Consider the following 17,386-nt stretch of genomic DNA (forward strand, 5'->3'; position numbering starts at 1 on the left):
GGTTGTCAGGGTAAAGATGAGGAGACCCTGTGCTTGGGAGATTGACAGGCAAGTGAAGCCACCTTCTAGAGGCATGGAAGCTGGACGGGCTACTTAAGGCTCTCAGAGGTCAGGCCAGCGAAGGCAGCACCAGCAAGAAGCCTGGGTGCACCGCAGTGTATGACAAATGTAGGGTGGTTACATTTTAGCCTAGGTCCGTGTGGCTCTAAAAAGGGACATAGAGGGAACTCCCTGAGAGGCAGCTGGAAGTGTCCACAACAGGAAGAGCCTGCTTGCCCTAGCAAAGGTGTGTATCTTGGGAACAACTGAAGGTGTCAGGCCCCCATGTTCTAAGTCTTCTTGGTATACCTTAAAAAGTGAGCACTACAAAGCGTGGTGCCCACCAGCAATTACTGGCATTTGGGAAATGCAAACAGTAGGATCCGAAGTTCAAGGCCAGCCTCAGCACATGGTGACTTTAAGGCCAGCATGGACCTCTTGAGTCCATCATCTAAGTGTTGGGGGCGAAGTGGTTTATACTGAAGCCTGGGCTCTGCTGGCCCAGTCGGAAGTCAATGAATAGTGATTGCTGGACATCCCAAGCTGAGCACCAGGGGCCCCCTCTACCCAGTCTGGTCTGGAAGCCCACCTTGTCCTGCAAACATTAACCTTAGCCCCACCTATTAAGCCAAGCCCTCTGCCTTGCATCCTGGGATTTTAGGACAAGTTCAGGAATTTCTGGCTGGTTCCACTCAAGTTTCTGGATTCTCCTATTTGTCCAGTTGACGTTCTTAGGACAGTAGCTAATCATCTTCACTCTGGGCATATTGGCCCCTGGGTGAGGTGAGGCCACTTTCTTATGTGTGGTACCCAGAAAGAACTACGTAACTCGCCACTGTGGCACAATGAACCCCTTTCTGCTATGCACAGAGCATTGAGGAAGTTGCTCAGAAAGGTTGGCTTCCCCCTTGTTTACACAAGCTGCTATAAGATTTGTTGCACACTGTCAAATGCTTTTACTGTCCATGAAGACTGGCCTCAGAAGTCCCAGATTACTGCCTGGAATCTCTTGCTTAAATGTATGTGTGAAATACATATATATCGCATTTAAAAAAAAAAGCAGCCTTTGGGGGACTTCTGATAGGGAACCCCACAGCTTTTGCTTTTGATGCGGGGCCAGGTTGCCTATAGGTCCCTGACCCCTAAGGCCTGTAGTTGGTGATTTAGTACAGTGGACATGGGTTGCAGGCTGATGCCTCTGGAGGTCAGGGCCTTCTCGGCTTACTGCTGAGTCCAGTCTTGGCATCTTCGAGGACCCCTCCCCAAGATCCTGAAGAAATGGCAGCTGTATGTACATCACTTCAGGCTGACAGACTCCAGAGAGTCATGTTCCCATCTGAAAAGGGCGGCAGAGGGCACTCACTGGGCACACCCACCTCATCTGAAAAGGGCAGCAGAGGGCACTCACTGGGCACACCCACCTCATCTGAAAAGGGCAGCAGAGGGCGCTCACTAGGCACACTCACCTCTGGCCCCAACTTTTCACTGTCAATATCGTCTTGCAGACTGTTGCCCTGCCCTGAGCTCTCGTGTCTCCTTCCACAGTGGGAGAGTTGAACCCTTTTTCTAATGTGAGGATTCTCAAGGCTAGCTTGAGGTCTCAGCTAGCTTTTGGGGCAGCAGGGAGAACCTCAAGAGTCAGAGATAGGTCATTTCTCAGCAGCATCTATATCCAGCAGCCCTGCACAAGCCTTCCTGCTGGGAGGGCGCAGAATCAATTTATGTGGTGACAACAGAACCAGGCAGGGCAACAGGCATAGCTTTGGGGCCTTGGGGAACTGTTATCTCAGATAGCATCTCGAGGAAGGACTTGTAGTGAATGCACGTTTGAAAAGCACGGAATGAGGCTGAGGAGATGGGTCAGTAGATAAAGTGCCTGCTGTGTGAGCTTGAGGACCTGAGGTCATGGTATTCAAACACCAGCCAGGCACAGTAGAGTGTGTCTGTGGTCCCCCACCCCCACCCCACCACCCCCAGTCTGGGAGGATGTGAACAGGTGGATCCTGGGGGCTTGCTGGCTAGCCAGTCCAGCCAGAACATCAGGTTCCAGGTTAAGGGAGAGACCTTGTCCCCAAAAAGTAAGATAGAATACCTGACAAACATCACATGCATACACACTCTGTACACACACGTACACACACCCTGCATGCGTGGGCACACAAACACGGGGGTGGGAGATAGCTGCATACAAATACCATATGCATGCATACACCAGAGAGAGAGAGAGAGAGAGAGAGAGAGAGGAGGGGACATAGAAACAGTCCCAGGACCAGTGCACATCTGAAGCACTCTTGTGGCTTTGTGACCGAGGGCAGCTCCACCCCCTGAGGCCTCCCACTGGTAAAATGAAGATAAAAAATTCCTGCCTCCAGGGTAGTAGTGAAGGCCCAAGATGAAAGCAGTTTGGTTTTCGAGGGGGAGACAGCAGTTTGGGGACTGAGAAAGAGCTGTGGGTACACCCTGCCCTGTGCACCGTTTTTGCCTGTCCATTGAGGGTTCTGGCACCATTGCAGAATTAAAGGCAACATGTACACATCTGGCGCATGCTAAACCTTCAAGTCACATTAGTAATGTTAATGACGATTGAACAAAGTTAACAGCACAAATCTCTTTCCTGGAGTTCTGCAGGCTTTGCTTAGTCAGCACCTCTGGCCCTGCTCCAAACCCAAGATGCCCCCTAAGTTGTGGCTCCCATTTCTGTGAGACTAACTAGATATCGGCGGTGGTACAAATCTGTCACTTGCTGTTTGCTGACACCCACCCCCTAGCCTGTTCCTTCCCCCATCACTCGGTGTGGGAGAAATCACAAGTATCCCCATTTTTCTTTCTTGCACAGAACCCAAGGTTTCTTCATTGTCTCGCTAGCAGAAATAAAACAGACTTCTCAAGTTCAGGACCCAGCCCTTCTGGCCCCTCCATCCTCCAAGTGGAGGTGGTACTTTGGGGTGCCATGAAACTTCAGGAACAATGGAGTTGTGGAGGCAGAAATGGGTGTCCTGAATCAGGCTGGGGCATGGGTCACCCAGGCTTGGGGCGGGGGGACAAGAGCTTACTTGACCTTTCTTGATTAATAACTTATCTTTCTTCAAAGACAAGGGGATGATGCCAGGCCTGGGTTACCTTGGAAACGGGTTTATGAAGTGTTGGAAGAACAGAGTATGTGAGGCTAAATCTGCCTAGACCTTTGATACCTGACTGGGTGATACCTCCATTGAAAATGGCTGCTTATAAAGAGAACCCAGGAAGGAAATGAGGGAGGGGTGAGGTGCAATAGCATAGAGAACGTTCTCCACATGGCTAAGAAGTAGAGCAGATGGGACAAAGAAGTCCACTTAGGGTCCTGTAGTTTACCCAGGAATAGGGAGCTACTGGAAGGCTTAGGACCTGCATTGCCGTCAGCCACAGCAGTGAAGCCAGCCTCATTTGGAGACATCAGCCTTGAAGGAGGGTGTGGGTTTGGACAGTCAAGAGCCTCCATCCTTTGTTCCTTCCGGCATGGTGAGAGTGAGGGGAAATGAACCCAAGTGTAGTTTCCAGTCAAGACAGACTCCATATCTGTGGTGCTTTTTTGAGACAGCAGGATGGCAAGCCAGCATTCGGACCCCTTGGAGCCAAGGTGAAGGGCAGGTGGCCACACACTTCCTGTGTGTCCCTGTGCCTCACCCACCTCCATCTGGAGGGGACTCACAGGGCTCCCATAGCCACCAGCCAGGCCCTCGAGCACCACAGGTTGTAGATTTCAGGAGCACATCTTAGAAAAGAAAGCTTTTAGGTGAGGACTTGCTTACAGTGTTAGAAGGGTGAGTCCATGATCATCCTGGCCGGAAGCAGACAGGCACCGGAGCAGTAGCTGAGAGCTTTACTTCCTGATCAGCTAGTAGCAGGCAAAGAGAGACACTGGATTTGCCACGGGCTTTTGAAACTCCAAAGCCCACGCCTCCTAATCCTTCCCACACAGTTTTTCTCCCTGGTGACTAAGCATTCAAATATATGAGCCCATGGGGACCATACTCACTCAGACCACCACACACACTCATGGCACAGACCCCTTTAGGAGCAGGGTGCAAGCACTCTATTCCCTGAGTAGGCCTGAGCTCCATAGGAAATCAGCAGGCACACATCACAGGCTAGGGTGTCCCCAGGGGACCCTGCTGGGAAGCATAAGTGTTCCCATCAGCCTACCCTCAAAGAGTTCTTCCCATTTTGATGTGAAGCTTGATTTTTAAAGGGAAATCCAACAGGAATGAAACAGCCTGAATTTTCCAAGGTTATAGACCAAGTTACTCCAGGCCTGGGGCAGCTAGAGCAAGGCCCCTTTCTCTCAGATACTTCTCTTGCCAGTATTGGGCTGGGACCCTCAGCCTTCTGGCTGGATCTCCAGACCCCTTTATCCTGGGGCCTGCATAGAAATGTCGATCTCCCCCCCTCCCCCACCGCATGGATGTGTGTCTGACCAATCGTGGTCACGGTAGATTTCATGGAAGAATCTAGAAGGCCAGGTAAGGATAGATACAAGATGTAGGTATGTTAAAGCCGCAGTTCTCAGACATGGCCATTTCTAAGGCCTCAGGGTTTGTGAATGACTTTTTACTTGCCAGCCAGCCAGCTCAGTGGGTAAGTGTTTGACATGCAAGCCTAACAACCTGAGTTCAATCCCCAGAACCCATGCAAAAAGCTCCACAGTCACACACAGGTCTGCAATGCCAGTGCACCACTGTGGAGAGGTGGGAAGTAAAGATGGGGGGATTTCATGGGCCAGCAAACCTGGAGCAGGAAGCATCGCACAAACAGCTGGAGATCCTGCTTCAGAAAGGTGGAACGCAAAAACCAACTCGCGCAAAGATGTCTACTGCCTTCCACGTGTAAGCCGTGGCAGGCGCGCATGCACACAAACACACGCTCATAAATAATAAAACTAGAGCAGATTCAAGGTAATTTTCCATCCACTTCCCAGACTGCAGGAAGGAGAGATGACCCAGGATACCAGTTCCTCTGTGGCAGGGTACAATCACCATAGCAGCCCACATGGATTGGATTTAATGGCGCTCCCTGCCCACCCTGAGAAACAGTCCCCGGGAGCTGGTCAGCTAGAGGCAGGACCCAGGACCTCCAGAGAGTGAGGTCTGAGACCTGTGGTAGGTGTAGTCCTCTGTGCCAGGAAGGCTCCCCCAGGAAAAGCTTAAGTCAGTTTGGTATTGTGTCATTATTCTGCCCTGGTGGAGGGACCGGGGAATGCATTGATTGATAAGGCCAGCACCACACTTACAGCTGTGGTGAGCAAGAGCTCTTGGCCCAACAGCTGTATGTGATAAGTTACTTAACACTCAACACACTCACACAGTAGGCCTTATTGTTATTCCTTATTTCAAATGAGTTTTGCAAGGTCTCATGGTGGCAGGAGGGGGACACGTATTTAAGAGTAGGGTTTAAATGGCTATCACATTTCTGTGGCTTCTTGTTAGAATTCTTGGAGGAAGCCATGAAGTGAGTACCTTGTTTGTTTTCTTTCTTGTGGATTGGCTTTTTTTTTTCCCCCAAGGATGGTTGGTCAACAATCACCGTCCTGCTAAATGCAAATGCTGGCCCTTTTCTGTGGTCTGGTCTGTGTGCCTGGACCCTCCTCGCCATAGCAGGCTATACAAAAGAATCTGGAAGGCTAGGTAGGACCAGTTACTCCACAGTTCACTTATCAGTGGACATGTATTATAGGTGGCACCATCTTAGGTGAGGTCACCCAGCACTTCTAACCCACAGAGGTCTGTAGAAGAGGGTCCCAACATGATGGCACGTCTGTTCTTCTCCATAGCCATCACCCCCTGCAAGATTCTCAAGTGCAACTCTGAGTTCTGGAGTGCCACATCAGGCAGCCACGCCCCTGCCTCTGACGACGTGCCGGAGTTCTGTGCGGCCCTGCGTACCTACGCCTTGTGCACGCGGCGGACAGCCCGCACCTGCCGGGGCGACCTGGCTTACCACTCAGCTGTCCATGGCATAGAGGACCTCATGAGCCAGCACAACTGCTCCAAGGATGGCCCCACCTCACAGCCACGCCTACGCACGCTCCCACCAGCTGGGGACAGCCAGGAACGCTCGGATAGCCCCGAGATCTGCCACTATGAGAAGAGTTTCCACAAACACTCAGCTGCCCCCAACTATACCCATTGTGGCCTCTTTGGAGACCCGCACCTCAGGACTTTCACAGACCACTTCCAGACCTGCAAGGTGCAAGGTGCCTGGCCACTCATCGACAATAATTACCTGAACGTGCAAGTCACCAACACACCTGTGCTACCGGGCTCTGCCGCCACCGCCACCAGCAAGGTAAGGGGTATATGGCAAGGATGAGCCAGGCCTGCAGGGTCACACTGTTCAGGCTTTGCTGGCCCCAGGGTTCCTCCAGCCCCCTGGGTTCTTATTCCCAGTAAAGAGGTTTAGAAAGAAATGTTCTGAACATTCCTTGTCAGGACCAACTTAGCAACTGTGTATTTTGTCTCTGGTGTTGTATTCTCAGACTTGTAGACAGTGTTCACAAGGGAGTTGTGAGACCCTATTCTGATGTCAGAAATCAGCCTATAAAATACATCATGTCTATTTGCTTGTTTGTTTAACTTTTCTAAGTATTTCATACATGAGTACTGTGCTTATATCTTTCCTACCCCTTTCTCTCTCTCCCCGATCCAATTCCTGTCCATCCCATTACCTCTCAAATTATTGACCTCTTATAATTATTGTGACATATATATATGTGTGTGTGTGTATCTATATGTATATATTACATACATACACATACACACACACACTTTGTATTATATGATACACAGCCTACTGAGTCCATTTAGTGTTGTGTGTATACAGGCCATCAATAGCTAAGAGAAAGGGAGACTCGGGCTTCTTGGGGATGAACCCCCAATAGGTTAGTTCCAAGTGCTTAGCCCTAAACACATATACTCTTTAATTAGGCAGGATAGAATAAGAATAGCCTAGCATAGCACAGGTAAGAAAAGCGATCTCTATGTGAGTTGAGTACAGTGATGGTAAGTGTTTGGGAAACCTCTTGACATGTGTGCTTAAGTGTGTACAAATGTGCCACGCAGATGTGTGAAATGGATTTCCTGCCATCCTTACAGTTCTAAAACCGAAAGTTCAGGGGATGGCTCAGTCAATAAAGTGCTTGCTGTACAACTGCGAGGACTTTTAGATCCCCAGCACCCACATGCAAAGCCAGCTGGCAGCATGTGCCTGTCATCCCAGCCTTGCGAAGGCAGAGACAGAAAGCCCCCGGGGCTCTCTCACCAGGCACTCTAGCTAAATCACTGAGCTTCAATTTCTACCAGACCCATCTCAGAAAGGAAAGCGGAGAATTGAGCAATGAACCTATATTGACCTCTGACCTCCACACATCCATAGAATCAAGTACACTTCACATACAAGCATAGGACAAAGTTCAGAAATATTCCCAAAATACTTATTCCCAAGCCTTTGGAGTAGTTTCATCCCCAGACTCTGTCTTGGTAGAAACATGATAAAACCCAGTCATGCAGCTGCATTTGTAAATGCAGCAGTTGTAGAAGGTGACAGTACTACTCTCTGCACCCCTCACCCAGGATGGATTCACCCCTCCTGGCTGGTTTGACCGCTGACCCACTGACTCTCTGGGATGGGGTTGGCCTTTATTTCTTTACATTGGTTAGTTGGGTTGTTTTTTGTTTTGGGGTTTTTTTTGTTTTGTTTTGTTTTTGTTTTGTTTTTGAGCCCCCAGTGGAGTCTGGGGATGTAATTCAGTTGTTAGATTGCTTACCTAGCCTTCAGTCCCAGCATCACATAAAACTGGATATGGTGTCACATCTCTAAAATCCCAGGACTCAGGAAATGGAGCAGAAGGATCATTAGTTCAAGGTTACCCTTGCTGACATGATGAACTTGGAGCAGCCTGGACTATATGAGACCTTATCTCAACAAAAATAGATAAACAAAAAAGTCCTTTGGTAGTTGTTATGTAGGTTCCGAGGCCAGGGCTGTGGGATAAGATGGATGAACAGCTGCTGGGTAGAGTCCTGCCCTGTGTCTTCTTGACTTATCTGGGCACTGATAGGCGAAGAGAGCCTGGAGCACCTGGGATGCAAGAAGACAGAATGGAGTATGGCCCGGCCTCACAGAATATTCCAGGGGTCATCTAGAAGCTCTCTCATCTTTGGGGCCAGTCCTGTCTGACTAATATAAGTCCTTTTGACAGAACAGGAGGTTTAGGAGGCTCAGGGACTTCCCCACCCAAAATGTACTTGGTAGGAAACACCACACCGGGATTTGACCTCGGCCAGGACCAACTGCTGAGCCTGGCATGTTCTCCACTGCCACAGAGCCAGCTGAAGGACTCATTCTCCAGTCCAAGGAGGGCTTAGTGTCTGGGTAACAGGTCTCAAGTCCTGCTCACCAACCAGTGCCAAAGACAGCTAAGAGACATAGCCCCACTTCCCAGGCAAGGGACATTCCTACCAAGCCCAGATTGCTTCTGCTGGGAGAGGGGAAGGTCTGCAGTGATCTTAGACTTATTAGGAGGTAAGATACCAAGGTGAGGAGGCAGTGGGGACATGTCTGCCCTCCTCAGTGCCTGGTCCCTGTGTGCTGCCAGCCCTGTCACCAGAGCCCCCTGGGGCTTCCAAGCTGGCTAGGAGACGGTGGGTCTATTTCCCCAGGAGGAATGTGTTGGAAGACCACGTGCTAGGCTGTGCCAGACTGGCCCACAAGGCTGTTTCTGTTCCTTCTCTCCCTGCCACACCCTAGAAGAGGACAGTGAGGTGACCTGGCAACCAGAAAAAATGCTCTGTCTTTACCACTTCCTGCTGCTCTGGTGGCCCTGACCTACCAGAGGAGTTCTCTTTCTGGGCCCTCCTACCGGGTAGTAAGCAAGTGGGTCTTCACCATGGTTACCCTATCAGGTTCATAGTACCAGATCACAATGCCTAGAGGCAGCAGGTCCGAGGCCAGAGCATTCTACCCAGCACACACACACCACACACACACACACACACACCATACACACACACCACACACACACACACACCACACATGCACACCATACACATACACCACAACACACACACACCACACACACACCACACACCACACATACCACACACACACAACACAACACACACAAACCATACACACATACCACACACACACCACTCACACACACATACACACACACACCATACACATGCACAAACCATACACACACACCATACACACCACACATATACACCACACACACACCCCATATACTCACACAACACACACAGCACACATGCGCACATACACACACATAGACTTAAGGGTGCCCCAGGCAAGGATCCAAACACCTTCCTGCAGTTTTCAGCTGCTAACCACCCTCTTTCCCCAGAGCCAAGATAAATTAATGCTTGGAGCCTGTGGCAGTGGCTTTCTAAATGCAGCAACCCCCGGGTCTGGAAGAGACCCAGTGTCCCTGCCCCATGCAGTAGGCTCCTGAAGGCTGGCATCTGGGAGATCTGAGGATACAGAAAGGAAGGGACCAGGTAGCTGCTGCTCCTCTTGACCTAGGAAGGCGTGATCACCCAATGAGACAGCGGAGCTCGAACACAGACTTGTGCATGATGAGGGAGGCAGGGCCTGGACCTCTGCCACCTTGGAACTTAGGCAGTGTACTGTGAGGCAATGTGCCTAGCCTTCAAACACAGGGGTGAGGTATACCTAGACTCCAGCCCTCGGCATGGTAGAGCTGCCCACACACCTCAGAAGTTAATTGTTTATTTGTTTCTGGGCTTCAGTGGATCCCTTGCCTACCTTTCAGATGCCTGCTCTAATTCAGGCTTAATGCAAGGCTCTTGGCACCAAAGGAATACCTGAGCTAGAATGGAAGGCCTTCCCAACCCAGAGCAACATGGAGCTTTCCAGAATGGCATGAGATTGTGTGGCCAAGCTTGACCAGACCAGCCGTTCCTCTGTGACCCAGACCTTTGATCTCAGCAGGCAGACAACTCTCAGACCCCATCAGCCTGGCTCTGCTAAAGACTAGACAGTGACAGTGTTGGTATGTGCAGCCAAGCCAAACTCAAGACTCAGAGCAGACCGGGAGCCTTGTGGGCCCCAGATGAGCTAGCTACCTCAGTGGCCGATTTCCACTGCCCTGGTGTTCTGCCTGTTCTTGGAGCCTCTTGCTCCCCAAGTGTATGTGTGCTCTCTCTGATCCAGCAACATGGACTCTCCCTTCATGCCCACCTCTCAGTGCCATGCTGTGCCCTCCCTACAGCTCCTAGCTCATGCACACAGCCCAACACAGGGTGCTAGGACAGCAGGACACGTTGGCTCTGGCTCTGCCGGGGGAGCTGGGAGGGTCTGCCACTGAGATGGCCCTAGATGGCAATGGCAGTCCCCAGATGACTGTGAAGGGACAGGGAACATAGGAGGGAAGGGATGTAAGAGACTTTTGTCCCCAAAGCAGTATGGCCCCTGGGGACATCTCACCAGAGCTTAGACCCAAGTCCCAGTTGTGTCCACTCCCCTGGGCCCCCCAACACCACCCCTGCAGACTTCCCCAGCTGGTGGCCTCGCTCACCCTGTCTGGCCATGTATACAAGGCCTCACCTAGGATGGTTGTACGTTCCCAGGGCACTGCCATTAGCCCTCTGGCCCCTCTTCCCTCTGTCTTCAAGGGCAATCGAGATAGGATTTTCTACAGAAAGGTCAGCATCCCTCTCCGCTGCCTCCTCCCAGTTTGACTGGTTGTGCCCACTTTATAGGCAAAGAAACTGAGGCTCTGAGGTTAGGAACTCGGCTCTCTATCTCACCTACCGTCACCCTTGTTTTATTTCCCCCAAGCACTGAGAAACCTGTTATATTATGTTCCCTCCCTCCTCTCTCTCTCTTCCTCCCCCTCCTCTTTGGGGCAGGCACTGAGAAGTTCAGGGGCCCCTTTGAGAAGGAGGATACCAAAAGCAGAGTCACCCATGCATGGTGGGTTGGCAGGCGGCCGCCGGGCTTTCGACGGGCCCCTTCATGTTGTTACTTGTGGTTGCGTCCCTGGCACAGTGCTGGGAGTGAGGCAGCCTGTCAGCCTTCCAGGAGGCTGTCTCCAAGAGAGATGGCGGTTCAAGCCAAACCAGCCTAAACCAGCCTTTCCTGTTTGGTGGAGACTGGTGACACTTGGAAGGCAGGAGCCCCCTTATCCATGACTGTGTGGCCTTGCACATAAAACAAGAACACCAGCGTCCCTCTCCCTGCCCTCCCTCCAATGGCAGGACCACCCACTTCCCAGACCACCCTGGCTGGGCCACCTCTATCCCTGCAGGTACCTCCACACACCACAGCCACAGTGGACAAGCTGTTGGCTGGGAAGAAAGGGGGAAGCTAAGCTGTATGAAGTCCCCATTTTCTTAGGTCCGGGACAGGAGAGGAACTGCATTTTCACGTGGTCCGAGGCTTACGGCCCTGCAGTAGGGACAGGTTCCAGCCTCCTTTGACATTCCGGTGCATACTAGAAATGGGAGCCTTGGAAGGAAACAGGAAATGGAGTCTGATGCTTCAGAAACTGTGTGGCCAGTGCCTACTGGGCTCACACTCTGGGGACTCAGACCTCCTCAGCCTTTCCCTCACAGAGCAATAGAATGGCAGTGTCTCATCATCTAGGTGCACCCCACCACGAACCCTAGCTAACATAGCCATGGGAAAGTTCTTGTTTCTCTTAATGTCAGAAGAGAAGTATTAGCATGATCTAGTCCAGACTGTATTCTACAAATAGAATCTAAAAGATTTTGGAGTTGGGTTGGTTCATTGGAGTGGGGGGGTTGTTGTTTAGGGTTTTGTTGTTATTATTTTGGTTTGATTTTTAGTTATTTCTAAAAAAGCCTGAGAGTCTCATGTAGCCTGACTAATGACCCTACTAATGTCCTCCCACCCCCTCTGCCTGTGGGCCCCATGTCTTCTCGGGTCCCAGGACCCCTGACTGTCATCATCTACTACCTGGCTAGCATGAGGAACCCACAGAACAGGACAGTGCTGAGCCGAGGGACTGCTCCAAGAGCTCTGAACCCTCGTCCCCATGCTCAACCCAAGGTGCTCAGGAACCACTAGACTCCACTGCCCTGGCCTGAGGACCCTCTGCTTACCTGGACCTCCTAGGTTCTTTGCAGATGTGGCCATCTGGAGCTGCAGCCAGGCATTTCCTGGCACCCCCCCAACCCCACCCCCAGTCACCACATCTGGCCTTCCTGGCTGGCTGGACTTTCGGTGACTCTCTGAGCCTAGGTTCTTTAATTCTTCTACTTCTGGTCCCCACCCAAGCAATGATTGTGGCTTCTGGTCCTCATACTTACTGGAACAGAGATGCCCTGAGCACCCCCAGTATTGCCCTTGACCCTGTGAGCCTTCTTAGGCTGTCATCATGTCCCTTTCTGCTGCCACACAAACCTCCTAAGCCGGCAGGAAGACCATCCAGCCTCAGCCAGGCCCCATGTGCCATCAGCAACCTGCTTCCCTTTCCTGGCTCCCTTAAACCAGCAGAACCTCTGGGGTAGAAGTGGAAGCAGGGTCTCCTCCCTCTCCATGAGGAGTGAGCGTTGTGCAGAGAGGAGAGTGGTAATTGCGCCTGGGAAGGGCCAATACTACAATGGAGGGGTGACAAGGAGCCTGCACAACTCTGGGTACCTGCACAACCATAGGCCACCTTCTCCCACAGCTAAGCAGCTGGTTCTTAGCAGCTCCAGTAGGAGGTGGCCATCCTTTCCATGGGATTGTTCCTGTCTCCAGCTTTGCATCCTCCCTGGAAAACAGCCAGACATCTCAACCAGGAGGACAGGGCAAGAAAACCACACTCAGCCCCTTCCCAAGCTGCCCAGCATCCTGCCCTATGGACTAGTGGCAGTAAGACCCCAAAGCAGTGGTTCTGAACCTTCCTAATGCCACGCCCCTTTATAGTTCCCCATGTTGTGGTGACCCCCACGCACCATAAAATTGTTTCGTTGCTGCTTCATAACTGTCATGTTGCTATTGTTAAGAATCATAATGAAAATTTGGGGGGGGGGGTTGGTCTGGAGAGATGGCTCAGAGTTTAAGAGCACTGATTGCTCTTCCAGAGGTCCTGAGTTCAATTCCCAGCAACCACACGATGGCTCACAACCATCTATAGTGAAATCTGTTGCCCTCTCCTGGCCTGCAGACCTACAATACACACACACACACACACACACACACACACACACACACACGCGCACACACGCACACACACACACACACACACACACACGTATAAAATGTTGCTTCTTTAAAAAAATTTTTTTTTTTTTTTGGAGATAAAGGTTTGTCGAAGGGGTCACAATCCACAGGTTGAGAACTGCCGCCCAAGAGGTTAGAAACCCAAAACATCCAGCCATGCCTTCTATGACTGTATGACCTTGGACAAATTACTGCTGTTCTCTGGGCATCTGTAAAATTGGGGGTGTTACCTGCCCTTGGAATGCCACAGGAAACCAAGAATAATAACTGTAGTGCCTGGAATGCCAAACACAGGGAGTGTCAGGCTCTCAGGACACTTACTGCTGGCCCTACCCAGCCGCCTGCCTCCCCTGAAGCAGCCCCTCAGGCTCCATTTGGAAATGGAGCAGGCCCTGCTGTGGCCTGCTTGGGAGCTGTACACACAGCCTGAAGCCTCCGGCTTTTTTTGTGGTTGACAACCATCTTCCTCCTTTCCCTGTTCTTCCTCCTCCCCAGTTGAAGTGACCCCCAAAATTGCCTTGGGGTCATGACCTCTGTCCTCGCTTGTGTGGATTTTGCCCATTCATCTCTCTGAGGATTGCAGTGTGTAATCCTACCTGCCCGTAGGCTCCATACAAGGTTGTCAATGCCGGAGGGGCTGTCCCTTCCCAGCTTTTTAGCATCTGGTGCTGCTGCCATCCCTTGGCTGTGGCTGCGCCGCCTTTGCCTTTCTCATCGCTACTTTCCTAGTCACGTTGCCTTTCCTCTTGCCTGTGTCTCCCTTGACATGTGTCTTACCTCTGCAGACACTTGTGATTTTCCTTGAGCCCACACAGATAATCCAGGATGTCTCTACCTCACTGTCCTTAACCCGGTCACATCTACCAAGCCCCATATGCCACACTCAGGAGTTGGAATGAATTAGTGTCTGATGTTTGGGGGAGCAGTATTTTAGCCTGACATAGTGAACTAATGACCTTTTATTCTTAAGTGGACCTTTTAATTTTAACTTTATTTTTATTTTACCTTTGTGGTTCACCTCTCTCTATAGTGGATGAGCTGGTTTTTCTAGTTAGGGTGGAGAACTAAAGTTTTTCTAAGGAATTTTAGTATTTAAAAAACAAACAATCCAGGCAGTGGTGGTGCACACCTTTAATCCCAGCACTCAGGAGGCAGAGGCAGGTGGATCTCTGTGAGTTCGAAACCAGTCTGGTCTACAGAGAGAGTCCCATAACAGCCAGGACTACACAGTGAAACCCTGTCTCAAAAACAAACAAACAAGCAAGAACAAAAAACAATCATAAAAAAGAAGATCGTTATAAGGGGAAATATTATGAGTCCAGCAGTGTAGTTGGTATTGAACTGTGGCCACTACGGGGAAGGGAGAGTCCACAGCACCTCCCCAAATCCTAACCCACTCTTCTCTGCCCCCTTCTCCATAGCTCACTATTATCTTCAAGAACTTCCAAGAGTGTGTGGACCAGAAAGTGTACCAAGCTGAGATGGATGAACTTCCATCTGCTTTTGCAGATGGCTCCAAGAATGGTGGAGATAAACATGGGGCCAACAGCCTGAAGATCACAGAGAAAGTGTCAGGCCAGCATGTGGAGATCCAGGCCAAGTACATCGGCACCACCATCGTTGTACGCCAGGTGGGCCGCTACCTGACCTTTGCCGTCAGAATGCCAGAGGAAGTGGTCAATGCTGTGGAGGACCGTGACAGCCAAGGCCTCTACCTCTGCCTGCGGGGCTGCCCCCTCAACCAGCAGATCGACTTCCAGGCTTTCCGTGCTAACGCAGAAAGCCCTGGTAGGCAGGCAGCTGTCAGCCCCTCTCCTGTGGCCCCCGAGACATTCCCGTATGAGACAGCTGTGGCCAAGTGCAAGGAGAAACTGCCTGTAGAAGACCTGTACTACCAGGCCTGTGTCTTCGACCTCCTCACAACTGGTGATGTGAACTTCACGCTGGCTGCCTACTATGCCTTGGAGGATGGCAAGATGCTCCACTCCAACAAGGACAAGCTGCACCTGTTTGAAAGGACTCGGGAACTGCCAGGTGCTGTGGCTGCAGCGGCGTTTACCTTGGCCCCCCAGGTGCTCCTTGGCCCACTCATGCTTCTGGCTCTGCTGCCTGTGTTGTGGTAGACATTTGGCCACATAGGATACAGAGGGAGGTGCAGATGCTGCCTGGAGCCTTGGGCCTTCTCCATTGTGTGAGGGTCCAAGTCAGTGGCAGGGTGCAGCCCAACCGATGGGCTCCCTGTGATCCAGTGTTCTCGGCAGCAGAGGTGGCCAAATGGCCGATGGCCTGTACCGAGCCATCCTCAAATGCTTTGGCTGGGGGCGGGCTCAGGGCCTGGGACAGCTCCCTTCTCTCTCTTAGTGCACGTGACAAGGTTGTGGTGATTGGTGCTGTGTTTTTGTGACAGTAGAGTTGTGTGAGGGGGAGAGCAGCTCCCTCCACCCCGACCCCACCGTGTGAATGTGCAAACCAGAGCCCCATAAGCTGAAGTCCCACCCCCATTACCAGAGAGACACTGGGAAAGTTGGCTCCTTCCACATCCTCACAATGCACTGAGACAGGCCCGGCTGACTGCTGCACACCTACTCTGGGGCCTCCTGTGCCCTCCCACGTATGCGCACACACTGTTACACAAGCACACTCGCACACACTAAGCCCATGGGGACACCCCAAGCCACCATGTCAGTGGAGCTGAAGCATCTATACAGTTCTTTCCCTAGGCAGGGCCTCCTTAGCAATATGACATTCCCAGAGAGCCCTCGCCCAGCATCTTTAACAGATGCATGTAACCTTGTGGTCAATAGGCTATGCTCTCCTTCCCACCCAGTGCCACACAAACCCTGCCCCATACATCCCGGCTACCGTGGATGTGAGCTCAAGGGGCCATTCCCAGGCACCTGCCTGCAGAGCCCCACAGTTGGAGGGAAAGTGTGTTTTGGCTCAGATCCCCATCTCTGGTCTAACCTCTGACCTTCCTCCACTGCACTTAAGAAATCTAAGTGCTTGGTTCTGAATGTTTCAACAGAGAAGTGATCCTCCAGTTCCTGCTATCCCCTCCCTCCCCTCCCGCCCCCCACCCCTCCCCCTGCCGCCCCTCAGCAGGGGCCCTGGGGCCTCAGGGCATGAGCAGCAGACCCAGTGGATAGGGCCAGCCGGCCTGCCCTGTCCTCTGCTTTCCTCACCTGCCTCCTAAACTTCCCTAACTGCTGGCCAGCAGCTCCACTCTCCCCCCTCCCCCCAGCCCTCTTGCCTGGATCTTTTGGTGGGAAGAGCAGTGTCTGAAGCCTTCCAGACCATGTACCCTGGCAGAATCTCCTCCCGTTAACACTTTCTTTAAACTCTGGCCACACGGCCAGAAGCCCGCCATTGGAGCCCAGAGCCATTCCCATCTCTGCTGCTGTTCCAGAGTTCCCCAAGGGACCAGCATGGTGGAGCAGCTAGCTGGCCCCATGGGCGGCCACTCAGCCAGCGGCCCTGCCACCCACCCTAGCTCCCTCCACTCAATGTTTGCAGCAGCCCTCTGCTGCTCCCCAGGGACCTCTCATACACTGGCCAGGAGGCTGCAGAACCTGCCCCTCCCTCCCAGAGGTCCTGACCCCTGCCAAAACCACGTGGGTAGCTGGGAGGGCTCAGCCCAGCCCCTCCTCCCTGCTGGTTTTTTAGCTACCCCTATGTTGGAAGTAAAAAGTTGAAGCACTTTATTTTGGTTGTGTTTGATCACAGTTCTGCTTGGAAGTGGGGACCCCTCACTGTGTCCACCAATCTGCGACCTGTGTGGAGTGTCACTGCATGTACATACTGTAAATTATTTATTAATGGCTAAATGCAAGTAAAGTTTGTTTTGTTTTGTTATTTCCTTTTGGATGAGATGTTGGAGTTTGTTTTCTGAACAGAATTTGGTCCTTGGAGGGTGGAGAGGTGGACTTGGATGATAGATTTCTCCCGAAGCAAAGTATATTGATCGAGATGAGCTGTGCTTTGTGCAAATGTGTGCCCAAGTGTTGTGATGTGTGAGATGCAGCTGCTTATTGACTGTGGCCCTTTGTGACTCAAATTTTCTTCCTTATCTTGAGGAGTTAGGAGGTCTTGGCTAATCCAG

At 51.6% G+C, this 17,386-nt stretch overlaps 1 protein-coding gene across 2 annotated transcripts in view; it reads left to right on the forward strand.

The window, feature by feature from the left end:
* Positions 1 to 17,139, forward strand: part of Rgma (repulsive guidance molecule BMP co-receptor a) — a 43,092-nt gene extending 25,953 nt beyond the window's left edge. For both annotated transcript variants that reach the window (XM_051206527.1, XM_051206526.1), the window contains exons 3-4: positions 5,846 to 6,360; positions 14,709 to 17,139. In XM_051206527.1, coding sequence (XP_051062484.1) covers positions 5,846 to 6,360; positions 14,709 to 15,410 — 1,217 coding nt within the window. In that variant the 3' untranslated portion in view covers positions 15,411 to 17,139. The remainder of the gene's footprint in view (positions 1 to 5,845; positions 6,361 to 14,708) is intronic.
* Positions 17,140 to 17,386: the final 247 nt, after the last annotated feature.

This window comes from Phodopus roborovskii, unplaced genomic scaffold (assembly GCF_943737965.1).
Source record: "Phodopus roborovskii unplaced genomic scaffold, PHOROB, whole genome shotgun sequence".
Classification (NCBI taxonomy): Eukaryota; Metazoa; Chordata; class Mammalia; order Rodentia; family Cricetidae; genus Phodopus; species Phodopus roborovskii.